The 14,059-nt window shown below is 47.6% G+C and overlaps 1 protein-coding gene across 1 annotated transcript; it reads left to right on the top strand.

Moving 5' to 3' along the window:
* Positions 1 to 768: 768 nt before the first annotated feature.
* Positions 769 to 9,936, top strand: LOC136759383 (mucin-2). Its single transcript, XM_066714357.1, has 9 exons — positions 769 to 867; positions 3,275 to 3,397; positions 3,509 to 3,670; positions 3,759 to 3,848; positions 4,095 to 4,234; positions 4,527 to 4,578; positions 4,895 to 4,978; positions 5,085 to 5,151; positions 5,329 to 9,936. The coding sequence occupies exons 1-9, from the start codon at positions 823 to 825 to the stop codon at positions 9,690 to 9,692; spliced, it is 5,127 nt and encodes a 1,708-aa protein (XP_066570454.1). The 5' UTR covers positions 769 to 822; the 3' UTR covers positions 9,693 to 9,936.
* The last annotated feature ends 4,123 nt before the right edge of the window (positions 9,937 to 14,059 follow it).

Raw genomic sequence — 14,059 nt, 5'->3', positions numbered from 1 at the left:
AAATAGTGATACCTGCTAATATTTAGCACCCATGAACGCGAAGTTGTGTCACTGCCAAATAGTGCTACAAACAGAATACAGTCCATCCAACTACCGTAATTGCTAATACACTATTGATACATGAAGACACTAATTAGCACTATTGGGCAGAGCATATGCCAGAGAGTGTCAATTTATTTGAATCTGAGCAGCTTGTTTGGTAAACAGAAAGCATTTTGTAGACTAGCCTTGTTCAGTACTAGACAGCTACCACATGCATGAGCTATTTTAAATATGCAAAACCCATTTAGGAAAACAAAACACAGAAAATCATTACATTATACAGGATACTACGTATGTTTCCTAATATGACCAACATTATGATCAAAAACGTGCACAGATAAAGTTATGTTTCCCTTACATGTACACATTTAGTAGGGTGACGTTTGCAGTAGATTTTCAAATTTAATTTTTTTCAACATCGTTCACATCGTTTTACTGTTTTCTGTCAAGTAAACACGCACACGATATGAGTAAACAGTTTTATTAGTCTTGTGTGCCATTTCCTTATGATCAGTTATAATTATTATTTTAAGCCTAATAGTCACTATTATTATAATTATAAAAATAATGTATATATAAATATGATTATGCGCAGGCGCAATGAGTGTTGGAACTGTGCCAGGGACACTGTATGACATTTTATGTTAACCACGCCCTCTGCGTTCTGATTTGTTGCCATGGTTATATCACAATGGTCTCCGTAACTTAAGAATACTGTAAGGCCAAGCTACCACTCAGTCGGAGGAAAGCAGCGAAAGAAGTTGTAATTAATGTTTATCGATGTCTGTCTACGAACCAATTACAACCAAGAAGAAGAAAAAAACTGTGAGTTTTTCCTTAATAGATTTATTGATATGTCAATGTCTGCCTTAATTAATTAATTGATGTCCCCGATTTGCATAGGTTGTATTAGTACACAATGTCTGCCATGTCAAGGGATTGCTTAATTAGCTAATTATATTTGGTTCCAAGCAAATGCATTTGTATAATTTGTATACATATATCTATGTTTTTTAATGCTCATTAAGGTGTGTTGTATTGAAAAGGTGCTTTTTCATTTGTGTGTTAAATGTTGACTTTGAGTTTTCTAATGTGTGTGTGTGTACATCGTGTGTCAGTTCGTGAGTTTATTTATGTGCATCTCAGTGTTGATAATATGTTAGTATGCTGGGCCTCGTTCCTTGGACCTGGTTTAACTAAATCAGGCTATATCCTATGGTAATTTACTCATCTGGACTTTAAATTTAGATAACTTATGTCAAGTTATCCTGAATGTTATCTGAACTCATCCCTGTTCTAGTGAGCTGTGTATGTGTATGTGGGTCAGTGACGAATAAGGATTTTAAAATGGTAAAAAAAATATAGTTTAAAATATAAATTAAAGCTCTTTCTACCCTTCATTAGAATGTTATGCATATATTTCAAAAAGTTTTATTTGTGAAAATAATAATTTATACTTTTTTATTATAAATCATATGATTTCTAGTATCAAATATGTCATACCGGATAACAATGATAGATTTGCAGATTATTTGACTTTAGTTTTTTGTCAGCATAAAGTGGGTTATAAGTATTCATAGTTTGATCACAAACAAATCACAATTAATCTCACAAATTTGGGGTTTTCCATCGACACCAGTGCATTTTGTGAAGTTAGTCACCCAAAACATAACGCTGAATAGTGAAAAATGATGGGAAATGTCTGAAAAATTGTTGTATCCTTAACTCAAGGACACTGACTTAAGTATTTTTACAAGAAAAATCTGTGTTGTCCTACCTGACTGATACTGTTACTTGGAATGACATACTGTGAGATTTCATATGGGATGATATCTAAATATAGTCTCAGTAACAAAGATGTACTTAAAAAAATAATTCTGTATTTAACCGAGAGATAGAGTCACTAAATGTATATATATAATTTTAATTAACAGTAAATAATCAGAAGTGAGCAGTCAATATGATGTAATACAATTCCACTCAAGGCACGGGCTTTGATAAAACAGTAGCAGTAAAACATTTTAAGATTTAAACATATTAAATATATTCAGCACATTAACTATTTTTAAGGTTATACAGGAAACCTGTAAACATATGCCATTTTAAAAAAAGTAAACCGTAACAACAATGTTGTAACTCATTTATGACATGAAGTCAATTCAATTAATTAACATTTCAACAGATTAAAAAGTATATTGAATGTTTTCAAATTATAACATTTTAAATATATAAGAATTATGCTATTTGTGAACTTTAATATATATTCTCTTAAAACTTGCAAATGGCTTCATGGCATAAACATCTGCCATCTCGTTTGTTATTTAAGGACATCCACACAGACAAAAATTGCATTAAAACTACAGAAATAATGTTATAAATATATTATTGTGTTGTTAAAATAACATGACAATGTAAATGTGATGCCTACACGCTCACAAATACTCCTAAAAATAATAAAAGTATAAGCAAGTCACTCCAGATAATGAGTGACATTGTTGAACAACAGAAAGTGATCGTTTTCCGGTTGACAAAATCGTTTTCTGGTATGACAAAATACAGGTTTTAACTTATGAATCAGGCAATTACTTAACCATTTATATAAATGTATTACTTTGACCTCAAACTATTCAATGTCATCTTTCACATTAAATATACATTTGTTTTTAAAACAATATTATAAATGTTTTTTAAGTGTTGTCCAATATGACACAGAATTTTGTACCCTAGTGCACCAGTGATCGAAAAGGTCAAATTATCAACATTTTAGGAGAGACTTACTAAACTTTCTGCACAGCCTGGGAGTCCTTCATAATCATAATATGTCCTGTCACATTGCTAGCAAAATGCATTCTGATGTAAAAATGCTCCTGAATGTCTGTTGTCCAGGATGACACTGGAACAAATCCCAATATGGGGACAAAAGTTTTTTTCATGTCAAAATGTAATTAAATTAAGAGTCCGGTATGACATGTTGGATGATTGGAGATTAATAACTCCTAAAAATTTGTATAGTCATGAAAAATACTCATATCAGTGAATAAAGATAGGAGTATTGAGACATAATATTCAGTTTTAATAACAAATAAATACATGTAATATTTGTAATATGCTTGGGACACCAAATTTCATGCATCACGTTATTGACCCATGTATTTGTTCTTGTTTGTGTGTGTATTGAGTGTTAATTTGCTTTGTGTGTGTACTTACATGTTTTATTTGTGTTACTTTACAGAGTGCCCTTTCTGTGGCCGAAACCGAGGAAGGGTACTTTCATGTTAAGAAGCCATTGGGGAAGAAGGTGTTTGTGCCAGCAGGAACCCATGGCACCTTTCACACTACGAGGCTGTTCCAGAAGGTAAGCAGCAGACTGGCACTGCAGGGCTCAGTGATCAGAAATGCTATGAACACATTATTGTGCTGTTGTGGTAAGCTGTTGTGTGTGATTGTGTTATGTTTGTTGCTGCAGCGGCATCAGGAAAGGTCGCAGTTTGATCTGCAGGACCCCCATTGCCACCTGCTGGACAATGAATACAACTCTCTGCAAGATCCTCACCTGAAGGAGTTCTACAGCAACAAGACCAGACAGCGGAGAATGTACAAACATGGCCTCCTCACCGCAGACAAGAAAGTAAGAGCAGCACAAGTACACATTACAGCGTGTCTGTTAGAGTATTGTTAGCTATCACTCCTGATCTTTTGTTTCTTTTAAATTCCAGGTAGCGTGCTCCTTGAAGGACTATAATAGCTACTGTGACTACCTGAGGTCCGTCAAGATGGATTGGGACAAGAACTACATGAAGCAACAGGTACCTTACAGCTGACCCTCTGAGATCTGCACACAACACACTATGCAGTAACACACTTTCACACAGCTCAATACAACAGAACACTGACACACTCACACACAGCTCAGTTCCTGTGAAAGTTGCAGTTTGTGACGGATTAGCAGTGTATCCGTCTGTCCCGTGTGCCTGTGGGTGGGGTGAGTCGGCCCGGCCCGTCAGCAGGTGCTGTAGGGATGTGACCCAAGCTGTGTTGGTTGTGTCTTGCAGAAGGAGCTGGTGAAACAGTTCCTGATCCTACAGGAGGAAGAGAAGGTCCCGCAGGACATGTCTGTCCAGGACGTGACGGAGTGGCTCCTGGAGCAGGGCTGGATTTCATTCGGGCAGCAGGGCGAGGCTCACAGGCTTCGGTGAGTAGGAGGCAGGCACAGCAGCGACTGTGACTGCAGAGTGGATGGACAGAGAGGTGGATGGACAGGCAGGGGGGTTAAGATCAGTGGCAACATGTAGAGACAGATAGATTTGGACAGGTAGACTTACACTGATGAATTGGTAGTCTTAGGTGGGAATGAGATTTTAGAATGATGTTGGCCATTGTAATGTTGTGTTAATGTGGATATTTTTGAGCTTGGGTATGTCAGCTTTGAAAAAGGCTAGACAGACAGAAAGATGTGGTGACCCGCTATGTGTTCTGTGTTGTAGGAACCAGCTGGGCAATCGCCGGACAGAACAGGCCATGAAAGCCGCTGAGCAGGTAAGAGAAATAGGACACCGCCGCCCACAACCCCACAAACACACATAGCTACTGCTCGGCTCCACATACAGCAACAGAGCACAACTGAAATGCACTGATGTATTGTATACTTTCCTGCTTAACTAATGTAAGATTAGTAAAAAAAGAAAACAAATTTTAGATTTCTCCCTAATGATGAAATGTTTTAAAGTTGAACACCTATTGTCACAACGTGAACACAAGTGACTGATGACGGGAGTCCAGATGCCATGTTGGTGTCTGGCGCTATGATGCTATGTGCTGTGTTGACACACTGTGCCCTGTGTTCTCTGACCAGGCCTGGAAGGCAAACCAACGCCAGATGCTGCAGAAAATGGAGACGGAGTCACGAAGGGAGCTGAGGCTGGAGCAGCACTGGAAGGTATGGAGACTCTCCTCCTGCTGTCATCTCTGACCAAAGCAAGGCAAATTTCGCTTTCACACGGGCCCCTTCCTGCATTTAACACGTTTCTCTGTGTCTCCTGCAGAAACCCTCCATGAAGCATGAGGCGCCGAAGCCGGTGCGAACGGTCTCTCAAACTGGCAGGAAAACAAGTAAGGACTGTGACACCCCGACACTCACTAGAAAAATCCACCTCAAACCCTGTCAGATTAGACTGCACTGTTGAGACTCCTAATGTGGAGCAGAATAAGCATTAGACTGGGGGTCTGACTCGTCTCACCGCAGTCCATGTTCTGAACTCCCTGTGTTTCTCCTCTCTTTCACCACAGAGACTCTCTCCACTGTTGAGAAAGAGTTCACGCTCTACCATTCAAAGCCGACCCCGCCGGCACAGCCGTCTGACGAACCCCGTAGCAGCCCAACCCCTCACAGCAGCCTGACCGCTAAAAGAAGCCCCCGCAGCAGCAAACTGACCCCTCACAGCAGCCCCAGCACCGGCCCAACCCCTAAAACCAGCCCGACCCCTAAAACCAGCCCGACCCCTAAAAGCAGCCCAACCCCTCGCAGCAAACTGACCCCTAAAAGCAGCCCGACCCCTCACACCAGCCCCCTCACCAGCCCGACCTCCCGCACCAGCCCCCGCACAAGCCCAACCTCCGGCCCCAGCCCCCGCACCAGCCCGACCTCCTGCACCAGCCCCCGCACCAGCCCGACCCCTAAAAATACCCCAACCCCTCACACCAGCCCCCGCACCAGCCCGACCCCTAAAAATACCCCAACCCCTCACACCAGCCCCCGCACCAGCCCGACCCCTAAAAGCAGCCCAACCCCTCACACCAGCCCCCGCACCAGCCCGACCCCTCACACCAGCCCCCGTACCAGCCCGAGCCCCCGCACCACTCCAACCCCTCACACCAGCCCCCACACCAGCCCGACTCCTCAAAGCAGCCCAACCCCTCACACTAGCCCCCGTACCAGCCCGAGCCCCCGCACCAGTCCAACCCCTCACACCAGCCCCCAAACCAGCCCAACCCCTAAAAGCAGCCCAACCCCTCACAGCAGCCCCAGCACCATCCCGACCCCTAAAAGCAGCCCAACCCCTCACATAAGCCCCCGCACCAGCCCGACCCCTCAACCCAGCCCAACCCCTCACACCAGCCCCCGTACCAGCCCGAGCCCCCGCACCAGCCCAACCCCTCACACCAGCCCCCACACCAGCCCGACCCCTAAAAGCAGCCCAACCCCTCACACTAGCCCCCGTACCAGCCCGAGCCCCCGCACCAGTCCAACCCCTCACACCAGCCCCCAAACCAGCCCAACCCCTAAAAGCAGCCCAACCCCTCACATAAGCCCCCGCACCAGCCCGAGCCCCCGCACCAGCCCAACCCCTGAAAGAAGCCCAACCCCTCACATAAGCCCCCGCACCAGCCCAACCCCTCACACCAGCCCCCACACCAGCCCGACCCCTAAAAGCAGCCCAACCCCTCACATAAGCCCCCGCACCAGCCCGACGCCACAACCCAGCCCCCACACCAGCCCGACCCCTGAAAGCAGCCCAATCCCTCACACCAGCCCCCGTACCAGTCTGACCCCTCACACCAGCCCCCGTACCAGCCCGACCCCTCAAAGCAGCCCAACCCCTCTCACCAGCCCCCGTACCAGCCCGAGCCCCCGCACCAGTCCAACCCCTCACACCAGCCCCCAAACCAGCCCAACCCCTAAAAGCAGCCCGACCCCTCAACCCAGCCCCCGCACCAGCCCGACCCCTCAACCCAGCCCCCACACCAGCCCCACCCCTAAAAGCAGCCCAACCCCTCACACCAGCCCCTGTACCAGCCCGACCCCTAAAAGCAGCCCAACCCCTCACACCAGCCCCCGTACCAGCCCGACCACTAAAAGCAGCCCAACCCCTCACACCAGCCCCCAAACCAGCCCAACCCCTAAAAGCAGCCTGACCCCTCAACCCAGCCCCCGCACCAGCCCGACCCCTCAACCCAGCCCCCACACCAGCCCCACCCCTAAAAGCAGCCCAACCCCTCACACCAGCCCCTGTACCAGCCCGACCCCTAAAAGCAGCCCAACCCCTCACACCAGCCCCCAAACCAGCCCAACCCCTAAAAGCAGCCTGACCCCTCACACCAGCCCCCGTACCAGCCCGACCCCTCAAAGCAGCCCAACCCCTCTCACCAGCCCCCGTACCAGCCCGAGCCCCCGCACCAGTCCAACCCCTCACACCAGCCCCCAAACCAGCCCAACCCCTAAAAGCAGCCCGACCCCTCAACCCAGCCCCCGCACCAGCCCGACCCCTCAACCCAGCCCCCACACCAGCCCCACCCCTAAAAGCAGCCCAACCCCTCACACCAGCCCCCGCACCAGCCCAACCCCTAAAAGCAGCCCAACCCCTCACACCAGCCCCCGCACCAGCCCAACCCCTAAAAGCAGCCCAACCCCTCATACTAGCCCCAGCACCAGCCTGACCCCTAAAAGCAGCCCAACCCCTCACACCAGCCCCCACACCAGCCCAACCCCTAAAAGCAGCCCAACCCCTCACACCAGCCCCCGCACCAGCCTGACCCCTCAACCCAGCCCCCGCACCAGCCCGACCCCTGAAAGCAGCCCAATCCCTCACACCAGCCCCCGTACCAGCCCGACCCCTAAAAGTAGCCCAACCCCTCACACCAGCCCCCGCACCAGCCCGACCCCTCAAAGCAGCCCAACCCCTCACACCAGCCCCCGTACCAGCCCGAGCCCCCGCACCAGCCCCCGCACCAGCCCAACCCCTAAAAGCAGCCCAACCCCTCACACCAGCCCCCGCACCAGCCCAACCCCTCAAAGCAGCCCAACCCCTCACACCAGCCCCCGTACCAGCCCGAGCCCCCGCACCAGCCCCCGCACCAGCCCAACCCCTAAAAGCAGCCCAACCCCTCACACCAGCCCCCACACCAGCCCAACCCCTAAAAGCAGCCCAATCCCTCACACCAGCCCCCGCACCAGCCCGACCCCTAAAAGTAGCCCAACCCCTCACACCAGCCCCCGCACCAGCCCGACCCCTCAAAGCAGCCCAACCCCTCACACCAGCCCCCGTACCAGCCCGAGCCCCCGCACCAGCCCCCGCACCAGCCCAACCCCTAAAAGCAGCCCAACCCCTCACACCAGCCCCCGCACCAGCCCGACCCCTCAAAGCAGCCCAACCCCTCACACCAGCCCCCGTACCAGCCCGAGCCCCCGCACCAGCCCCCGCACCAGCCCAACCCCTAAAAGCAGCCCAACCCCTCACACCAGCCCCCGCACCAGCCCGACCCCTCAAAGCAGCCCAACCCCTCACACCAGCCCCCGTACCAGCCCGAGCCCCCGCACCAGCCCCCGCACCAGCCCAACCCCTAAAAGCAGCCCAACCTCTCACACCAGCCCCCGCACCAGCCCAACCCCTAAAAGCAGCCCAACCCCTCACACCAGCCCCAGCACCAGCCCGACCCCTCAACCCAGCCCCCGCACCAGCCCGAACCCTGAAAGCAGCCCAACCCCTCACATAAGCCCCCGCACCAGCCCGACCCCTCAACCCAGCCCCTGCACCAGCACAACCCCTAAAAACAGCCCAACCCCTCACACCAGCCCCCGCACCAGTCCGACCCCTAAAAGCAGCCCAACCCCTCACACCAGCCCCCGCACCAGTCCGACCCCTAAAAGCAGCCCAACCCCTCACACCAGCCCCCGTACCAGCCCGAGCCCCCATACCAGCCCCCGCACCAGCCCGACCCCTCAACCCAGCCCCCGCACCAGCCCGACCCCTGAAAGCAGCCCAACCCCTCACATAAGCCCCCGCACCAGCCCGACCCCTGAAAGGAGCTCAACCCCTCACACCAGTCCCCACACCAGCCCGACCCCTAAAAACAGCCCAACCCCTCACACCAGTCCCCACACCAGCCCGACCCCTAAAAACAGCCCAACCCCTCACACCAGCCCCCGCACCAGCCCCCGCACCAGCCCGACCCCTAAAAACAGCCCAACCCCTCACACCAGTCCCCACACCAGCCCGACCCCTAAAAACAGCCCAACCCCTCACACCAGTCCCCACACCAGCCCGACCCCTAAAAACAGCCCAACCCCTCACACCAGCCCCCGCACCAGCCCCCGCACCAGCCCGACCCCTAAAAACAGCCCAACCCCTCACAACAGTCCCCACACCAGCCCGACCCCTAAAAACAGCCCAACCCCTCACACCAGCCCCCGCACCAGCCCCCGCACCAGCCCAACCCCTAAAAACAGCCCCACCCCTAAAAACAGCCCAATCCCCCGCACCAGCCCCCGCACCAGCCCAACCCCTAAAAACAGCCCGACCCCTAAAAACAGCCCAACCCCTTTAAACAGCCCAACCCCTCACACCAGCCCAACCCCTAAAAACAGTCCAACCCCCCGCACTAGCCCCACCCCTAAAAACAGCCCCACCCCTATAAACAGCCCAACCCCTCACACCAGCCCCCGCACCAGCCCAACCCCTAAAAACAGCCCAACCCCTAAAAACAGCCCCACCCCTATAAACAGCCCAACCCCTCACACCAGCCCCCGCACCAGCCCAACCCCTAAAAACAGCCCAACCCCTCACACCAGCCCCCGCACCAGCCCGACCCCTAAAAACAGCCCGACCCCTCACACCAGCCCCCTAAAAACATCTCGACCCCTCACACCAGCCTGACCCCTCACACCAGGCCGACCCCTCACACCTGCCTGACCCCTCACACCAGCCCAACCCCTCACACCAGTCACAGACAGACGTGTTTTAAGGTATTTTATTTTGTATCTTCTTTTTTGGGAAAATGTGCATCTATTCACTCACACAATCCCTATAGATAAAGGGAGATGTTAAATTAAGTCCTACGTATTACTGCATTGTATGTATTTTAGGCTTTATACAATTAAAATATTACTAGTTACTAGAAGTCCGCCTTATCTCCAGATGTGTGTGTGTGTGTGTGTGTGTGTGTGTGTGTGTGTGTGTGTGTGTGTGTGTGTGTGTGTGTGTGTGTATGCCCCCGTTAAGGTGGGTCCATGACAGTTCATCCCCAAATGGGGGCCAAACAGGCCATAATGCAGTGGATTGCGTGCATATTATATTGGTTCAGAATTTAACATGCATACCATGTCAGTTTGTGTGAGTATTATATGGGTTTGTGTGAGTATTATATCGGCTGTTCACGTGACTCAGGTGGGCGGGGCAGGATTGGGGATGAAGGGAAATCAAGGTGGACGCAGCAGTGCAAGCTTTGTCCTCGAGCAACACATTACTGAATGACTTAACCATGTCATCTGAGCAAGACATTACAGATTACTTTTACAGTATTGATCACACTGTGTCCATGGTTGACACAGGGGGTGCTGTTTGTGTCATACATAATGTCATTCACAACAGCGCTTTTGTGCATGCAAACACATTTTGTCCCCCGGAATGGACATTATCTGTAAGTAAAATATAAAATGTACTTTGCCTTCACTGGACGAAATGAAAACCCTCTTTCATCATTTCACCCACAGAAGGAAAGTACATTTTACTTTTCACCTACAAAATTCCTAATTCCGTGGGACAAAATGTCCATTCTGTGGGACAAAATTATCATTCCGTGGGACAAAATGATAATTTTGTGGGACAAAATGTGAATGGTGTGCACAATATGGTCATTTAATGGGACAAAATGTCCATTCCGTGGGACAAAATTATCATTTTATCCCACAAAATGTAATTGTGTGCACGATATGGTCATTTTGTGGGACAAAATGACCATTCCGTGGGACAAAATGATCATTCTGTGGGATAAAATGGTGTTTTTGTGGGACAAAATTATCATTCCATGGGACAAAATGATAATTTTGTGGGACAAAATGTGAATTGTGTGCACAATATGGTCATTTATTGGGACAAAATTATCATTTTGTGGGATAAAATTATCATTTCATGGGACAAAATGTCCATTCCGGGGGACAAAATGTGTTTGCATGCACAAAAGCGCTGTTGTGAATGACATTATGAATGACACAAACAGCGCCCCCTGTGTCAACCATGGACACAGTGTGATCAATACTGTAAAAGTAATCTGTAATGTCTTGCTCAGATGACATGGTTAAGTCATTCAGTAATGTGTTGCTCGAGGACAAAGCTTGCACTGCTGCGTCCACCTTGATTTCCCTTCATCCCCAATCCTGCCCCGCCCACCTGAGTCACGTGAACAGCCGATATAATACTCACACAAACCCATATAATACTCACACAAACCGACATGGTATGCATGTTAAATTCTGAACCAATATAATATGCACGCAATCCACTGCATTATGGCCTGTTTGGCCCCCATTTGGGGATGAACTGTCATGGACCCACCTTAACGGGGGCATACACACACACACACACACACACACACACACACACACACACACACACACACACACACACACACATCTGGAGATAAGGCGGACTTCTAGTAACTAGTAATATTTTAATTGTATAAAGCCTAAAATACATACAATGCAGTAATACGTAGGACTTAATTTAACATCTCCCTTTATCTATAGGGATTGTGTGAGTGAATAGATGTATCTTTGCACATTTTCCCAAATAAGAAGGTACAAAATACAATACGGAAACTATTTAAGTTTTAATGTCTGTCCACCAGTGCTCTGCGGGGAAATGTCTCACTTCTGACCAGTTTCCATGGCAACTTTGTAAAAGGTGACAATATGCATTTTCATGTTTTTAATAATGTTAATTCCCATTATCATGTTCATAATCATAATTTTGGAACTTGTCACCCTCCATACCATGTGAGCGCGGGGCCTGACTGACCTGTTCAGTGGCATTCAAATAAAGAACTGCATTGCAACCTGCCTGCCTTGTTATTTTTTTACTGTCTTATAATATTGTTGTCACAATATGTTTTACATTATAGTCCAATATTTTAAAATATTTTTGATAATTGGTTTATTTTAACTTTTTTAGTTCACACACACTATTGCAAATGAATGAGTGAAGCAGACGATGCCTCACACCCAACACACCACCCCTGAGGACGGGTGTTTTAATTATTTAATATGCACAAGCTGAGTTTAATTTAGAAGTTTACTTACATTTTTGTGCTATAGATCATTATATATAATATGTATTATAGTCACAACTGCGGATACCTTCCACAACCTTGACCACTTCTCAACATGTATTTAGCAACATTTGGAGAAATTGGATGACCAAACATGTCTGTGTTGACAATGTCTCCTATGGAGTTTTGCCACCTGTTCTAATTTTCTGGGAACATATCTCACAAATCCTACAGAAGGTCTAATTAACATGCATTAAATTAGTACCCGATGAGAATGTCTTCACCAACCAGTTTTCAAAGTTTTTTCCCTATGTAACTGCCATTTGTGCTTCCTGTGAAGTATCATATTTTAACTTTTCCCCCGTAAATATCACTCTTATTAATGTCCACAATACATGACACCCTCTTTATTACTGGCCAGATTGCATATACAGACGGGTGATAAAGAAACACCTGAGTAAATGAGTGGAGGAACATAACGAATGCAGATGCCTCCAAACAGGTGTACTGCATGATACAATTAAGCAATTAACATGCGCGCATGCTCTGTGGCATGTATAAAGATGCCGCGCAGGCGCAGTTGAGCTCGATTGTGGCTCAGGATGGCAAGAGGAAAGGATGGCAGTGACTCGGGAGGTGGAAGGGGCTCCCTCTCGGATTCCAGCGGCGCATCTCAGACACTCAACCTTAGTCCTGTGTTACACGACAGGCCATACTGCAATACAGAAGGCTTAGTTTCCTTATTATTTTGTGTGTATTGTGCTTCTATACCAGATGACCACAATAGGGGGGCACAATCCCAGCACATTACACACAATCCCAGCCATCCCACTGGTGGAGCTGCGCAGATCCACCCACGACTGCAGACACTACATCTACAAATTGAGATTCTTGAGAGGTCAATGTAAAGCATTAAAAAATATCCGAATTACCGATGATGGTATGTCAGCTCCCTGATAGATAACGGTGACGTCCATCTGAGCACCAGATCCTCAGCAGACATCAAAGTCAAGTGCTGAGGTCCTGTTTGTTTGCTTGGACGAAGACTCTCCCCACTTGCATGTGTGACGGGTCAAGTCAAGTATATTTAAAGCAATAACCATGAGGGAAAACAGTATGGCGTCCCCTATCCTTCAGTCAGATAAACATAATCCATGGTGACCAGTGCAGAAATTGAAGGACTTGAAGGACACAAAATCGGTGTATATTTTACTAATATTTCACGGTTTCACAATAAAGTATTAGTACTTCCTCCCACTTTTTCTTTAAAATGATTATAATCTGTCAAAGGCTCTCTGCACTGTCACTCCGCTTAGTCCCGCCCTCAAGCAGAGGTGCACAGCCAATCAGTGAAGCGAGGTTTTGCAAACCAGCTCCGTTAGGACTGTGATTTTACTCGCATATTTGAAGCTGTGTTTAGCGTTGAGAAGTAGTAGGTGACATTATCGGTGTAGACAAGTCAGGTTAAGCACAGATAAACAACAGAAATGCGACTTTAAATTATTGACAAAGATTTGCAACTTTCAAATAAACAGTTTAAGGTTGAACAATGAATTCTGCTTTTGTGTTTTTTTTGGTGAGGTGTAGTTTGTCTCTGTTAGTTGCAATTTTAAATAATAGTGATGGGCAGTTCGATTATTTTTAGTGACTCGATTCATTTGATTCAGATCAGTTTGGAGAATCGATTCCTTTTGTTCATTTTGTTCACTGATCAGGAGACTGAACCAATGCAGCCCGAATCAGGACGCACACCACAAAAGCATGGAAAAGTCTATATTTGACTGGGTTCAATTCAATGCAGTTGTGACAAATATATATTTAAAGTCCTGTAGATAACAACAGTTTGAAGCATTAACATTATTTAGCCTACACGATTAATCTAATTAAATGTCATATATTGTTTTAATAGTATTGTTAAATAAATGTCTTACTCATAGGTGTATCTCAATTATTATTAATAATAATAAGTATTGGTCAT

The sequence above is a fragment of the Amia ocellicauda genome, chromosome 9 (assembly GCF_036373705.1).
Source record: "Amia ocellicauda isolate fAmiCal2 chromosome 9, fAmiCal2.hap1, whole genome shotgun sequence".
NCBI classification, from domain to species: Eukaryota; Metazoa; Chordata; class Actinopteri; order Amiiformes; family Amiidae; genus Amia; species Amia ocellicauda.
This window is presented reverse-complemented; position numbering and strand designations above follow the sequence as displayed.

What these genes read in the sequence shown, in the direction of transcription:
- LOC136759383 (XM_066714357.1), top strand. Translation starts at nt 823, where the DNA reads ATGTCTGTCTACGAACCAATTACAACCAAGAAGAAGAAAAAAACT. An exon ending in CCAAGAAGAAGAAAAAAACT is followed by an intron (nt 868 to 3,274) that starts GTGAGTTTTTCC and finishes GTTACTTTACAG; the next exon opens with AGTGCCCTTTCTGTGGCCGA. An exon ending in TCAAACTGGCAGGAAAACAA is followed by an intron (nt 5,152 to 5,328) that starts GTAAGGACTGTG and finishes CTTTCACCACAG; the next exon opens with AGACTCTCTCCACTGTTGAG.